This window comes from Vicia villosa, linkage group LG1 (genome assembly GCF_029867415.1).
Source record: "Vicia villosa cultivar HV-30 ecotype Madison, WI linkage group LG1, Vvil1.0, whole genome shotgun sequence".
NCBI lineage: Eukaryota > Viridiplantae > Streptophyta > Magnoliopsida > Fabales > Fabaceae > Vicia > Vicia villosa.
The window spans coordinates 222,848,524-222,852,193 of record NC_081180.1 but is presented as its reverse complement, the minus strand read 5'-3'; the positions used below and the strand labels follow the sequence as shown (position 1 = coordinate 222,852,193).

General features: G+C 33.9%; 1 protein-coding gene across 1 annotated transcript; it reads left to right on the top strand.

Moving 5' to 3' along the window:
• The first annotated feature begins 716 nt into the window (after positions 1-716).
• Positions 717-1,051, top strand: LOC131623008 (signaling peptide TAXIMIN 1-like). The gene is made up of 2 exons (XM_058894010.1): positions 717-835; positions 928-1,051. Exons 1-2 carry the CDS (start codon positions 717-719, stop codon positions 1,049-1,051), a joined length of 243 nt encoding a protein of 80 aa, XP_058749993.1.
• Positions 1,052-3,670: the final 2,619 nt, after the last annotated feature.

The window sequence follows — 3,670 nt, the reverse complement described above, 5'->3', positions numbered from 1 at the left end:
TATGTCTCAGTTTCTAAAAGAGAATTAAATGAACCCTTATTCTATTTGTTGAGTATCAAAGAAAAAATCAAGAAAATAAAAAAAATTAAAATTTATAAAGAATTATAAAATTAAACAAAAAGCATCCTACACTAAAATATGCGAGTGGATTCTTTCCAGTAAGAATTGCTCATGTGATTCTTGGCTTTTAAAATTGAGTTGTTAAAATATATAAAAGTGAAATAGATGAATTTTAAGAGTTGTGGTTAACCGTGGATGAAAAATCGATGAATGGTTACTTTTTCCCAACAAAAATAAATTTGTAGAAGATAATCATAATTATAAGATGGTTTTTAGTAGTTATATATAATATTGAAGAAGAGATGTAAAGAAAAAAAGAAAATAAATAGATGGTGGGTTGCTTTTGAGTTTTGAATAACCGTAAAAAGACAAAGAAGTGGAATTGGAAAAAGGAAGTGGAAGTTGAGTTTTACTATGTGTTTTATGTTAACCACCCAAAATTTAAACCGTCTTTTTTTAAGTAATTAAAGTGTTTTTAAAGAGTATAATTGGAATAAATATAGACCAGTCCAAAATCATGTATCCTCTTTATATATAGTTATAGATATAGATTATAGATACTTAAAGGACATGTGTTGCTGCTGTGATGAAGATATTTTTTGTTTTCTATTTGGCTTCTCAAAGTTTAAGAGCTTCAAGCCATTAACTAATCAGCCATGTGTTGCTGCTGTGATGTAGATTGCAAATTCAGGCCACTTGGGTTTCTCTTAGGTCTGCCTTTCGCTTTCTTGTCTCTCATAATCTCCCTTGTTAGTTTGATTGTTTGGATTGTTGGGTAAGTCCTCTCTAACATCTAGTATTGGATATTTATAGTATTTTTTTTGTTGGTTTTTTGAGGACTTATGTATGTGTATGTTGCTATGATAGGTTGGCTTTGACATGCATATGTCCATGCTGCCTTTGCGTGACTCTCCTAGTTGAGTTTGCTCTGGTGCTCATCGAGGCTCCAATTTTGGTTATGGAGTGGTTCATCTCCAAGATTCCATGTTAGAGATATTTGTATTTTTAAGAGTTTGAATTTGTGGTGCTAATTTAGTACTATTCTAGGGTTGATTTTACCTTTTAACTCCATTTATGTATTAGTTTTGTCATGTCCAAAAGAAAATAGTAGGCGTTGTCATTTGTAACTACTCTCCTTGTCCTATAATGAATTCTGAATTCAATTAATTTCTTTTATTCCTTTGTTTTTCTTTCTTTGTTTATATAATAATTGAAGCATTGAACTTTAATGGGCTCAAATTTTAATTAGAAACTCTTACTTCAACCTATAGTATTTAATTCAACATCAAAGGATTGACTCAGTTGGCAAATGAGCTTTCTCCAAAAAGGGACGGAATCGGCTAGTACCCGAGTTCGATCCTGACTGGAGTCAAAAATGCCCTGGGACTATGGTGCCGTCGCCTCCGATCCCGGGTCAAGATTAGTCACGTGGAGCCCCTTTCTCCTGCGGATACCGTTCGGTTAACACAAAAAAAGACTATAGTATTTAATTCAAATAATTTCTCTTAGTTTATATAATATTTGTAGTATGGAAATTTGGATAATCTTTTTGGGGTATCAACCGATCCTTAATTAGTTCTTCTCTTAAATTCAAATCCACAAAGTATATATTGTGATAGTTCGGTTTTGAGAGATCAGTCGTGCCTTTTTCTTGACCTTCACATCACACTATCCTTATATAGCACTTTTGTAATGACTTCTTCTCCCTTTATTACTCCTATCCGACCATTATTTAAAGGGAATTTCATGGTTAAATAGACAGTGGATGAGACAACTTAAGTGCACATTGTAAGCACGCCTGCCAATAATGTGTTGGTGTTTCTTCTTTCTCGAATATGGTTTTGATAGAAATGTGACCTCGAGCATGTAAATGCTCGCCCGAAAATCCCACCTGTGAGCCTTTAAAGGGTTGAAAGAGTTCTGAGTCAAGTTGTAGTCTTTCAAATGCTATTAAGTACAAAATATCGACTGAATTCTCTAGGTCAATGAGGACTCTTTTGATATCCCTGTCGAATATCTGCACACTAATAACCACATGGTCATCCTTGTAATGTAATATTCCTATTGCATCCCAATGTAAAAAGGCAACTTCGGGCAGAGATGCTACCTTCAACTTTGATAATGACTCAGAAATGTGCATGACCTGAGAGGCATACATCCCCCAATAACATCTTGACTCTCCCCTTCTACAAAACATCTAGAAATAGTATTACGTGTGTGGCGCTGATCAGTGCATCTTGATGCACATTCTCCTATACTTTTACTTAGGCATTTCTTTACATTATTTTGGTTATTCTTATGTTTTATTATGTTTTTATATTTTACTTTAGTTTTGCCTTTAATTGATTTTCGTACTTAATTTTCAACTTCAGCAGCTTTCACGAAAAAAATCATATCTGGAGTTCCAGGAATTCGATTGAGGCGTTCTAATAATCGCTGGAAAGCTAAGAAAAAGAGCTACAACTTTTGTGTTCGAGTCAAAGTCAGATTCGGAATGCATATTTTCCATAATTTCGTTTGAAGCTGCAGCATTAGTTTTATTTAATTTTGGGTCGTTAGTTTTGGGCCTGGATTATGTTTGTTTGACCCAGTTGGGTTATGACCCGAATTCTTGTTTCTCTCTAGTACCTAGGTCTAGGTATGACCGTACTGTTCATCATTATCACTATTCACAGAAAAAATCGAAGCTGGTACGATCCCATGGCGAACTAATCCCTATTGGGTTGATCTACTGTTCATGTTCCACCGAATCTTTGAGGTTTTATAATTTTAATCCCAATTCTTTTCCCTTTCAATAATCTTATATATGTGTTGCATGCTTAATTCAATTCATACATAATATTATTGATTTAATTCGATTAGTTTATGTTCCTTGATCTGTTTCGTGATTTAACGTTGCTTTATCGTTAACTTGCGTATGTCAAATCATGTTTGCTGAATTCATGAGTGCTGAATCCGTTTGCTTAATTCGGATAATAGGAATATAAACCGTATAATATCAATTTCGCTTGTTTATTGTTGCTATAATCGAATAGGGGATAGAATTCGCTTGGGGATTAGATTTATAATTACCAATGATAAGTGGGGAACCCGAACAGTAGAACAACTTATTTTATAATCACTTTTCAAAATCACTTATTTGCTTTTTTTGTTAAATCGAACCTTAAACCAAACCCTCCATTAATCGTTATTGTAATTAGTTAATAAGAATAAGAATCCTTGTGATACGATACTTGAGTTAATTTGTCGCCGTACTACGTTTTACAAAATACTCGTTTTTAATCCGCGCGCGAAAGCGAATCAAATTGGCACCGTTGCTGGGGATTCTTGTTGTTATTAACTGATTTTAGAGTCTTAGGTTTAGTGTTCTTGCGTTTAGGCCATAGATTCCTCGCGGTTTCGGCCATAACGCCTTTTTGAGTCGAAAAATCTGTTTTTGGGAAAATTGAGTCCGATCGATAATCGTTTTTTTGCCTACTGGAAGCAGAAAAATTGTGCGATCAATACTCCTAAACTCTAGAAGAGTAAAGGAATTCGACCCCAAATCGACAAATTCATCGTTTTTCTATTTTTAATGAATTTTTTACTGTTTTCATAGAGTCGAAAAAAT

Coding starts and splice junctions, on each gene's coding strand:
- LOC131623008 (XM_058894010.1), top strand. CDS start 717: ATGTGTTGCTGCTGTGATGTAGATTGCAAATTCAGGCCACTTGGGTTT. Junction 836..927: donor TTGATTGTTTGGATTGTTGG/GTAAGTCCTCTC, acceptor TTGCTATGATAG/GTTGGCTTTGACATGCATAT.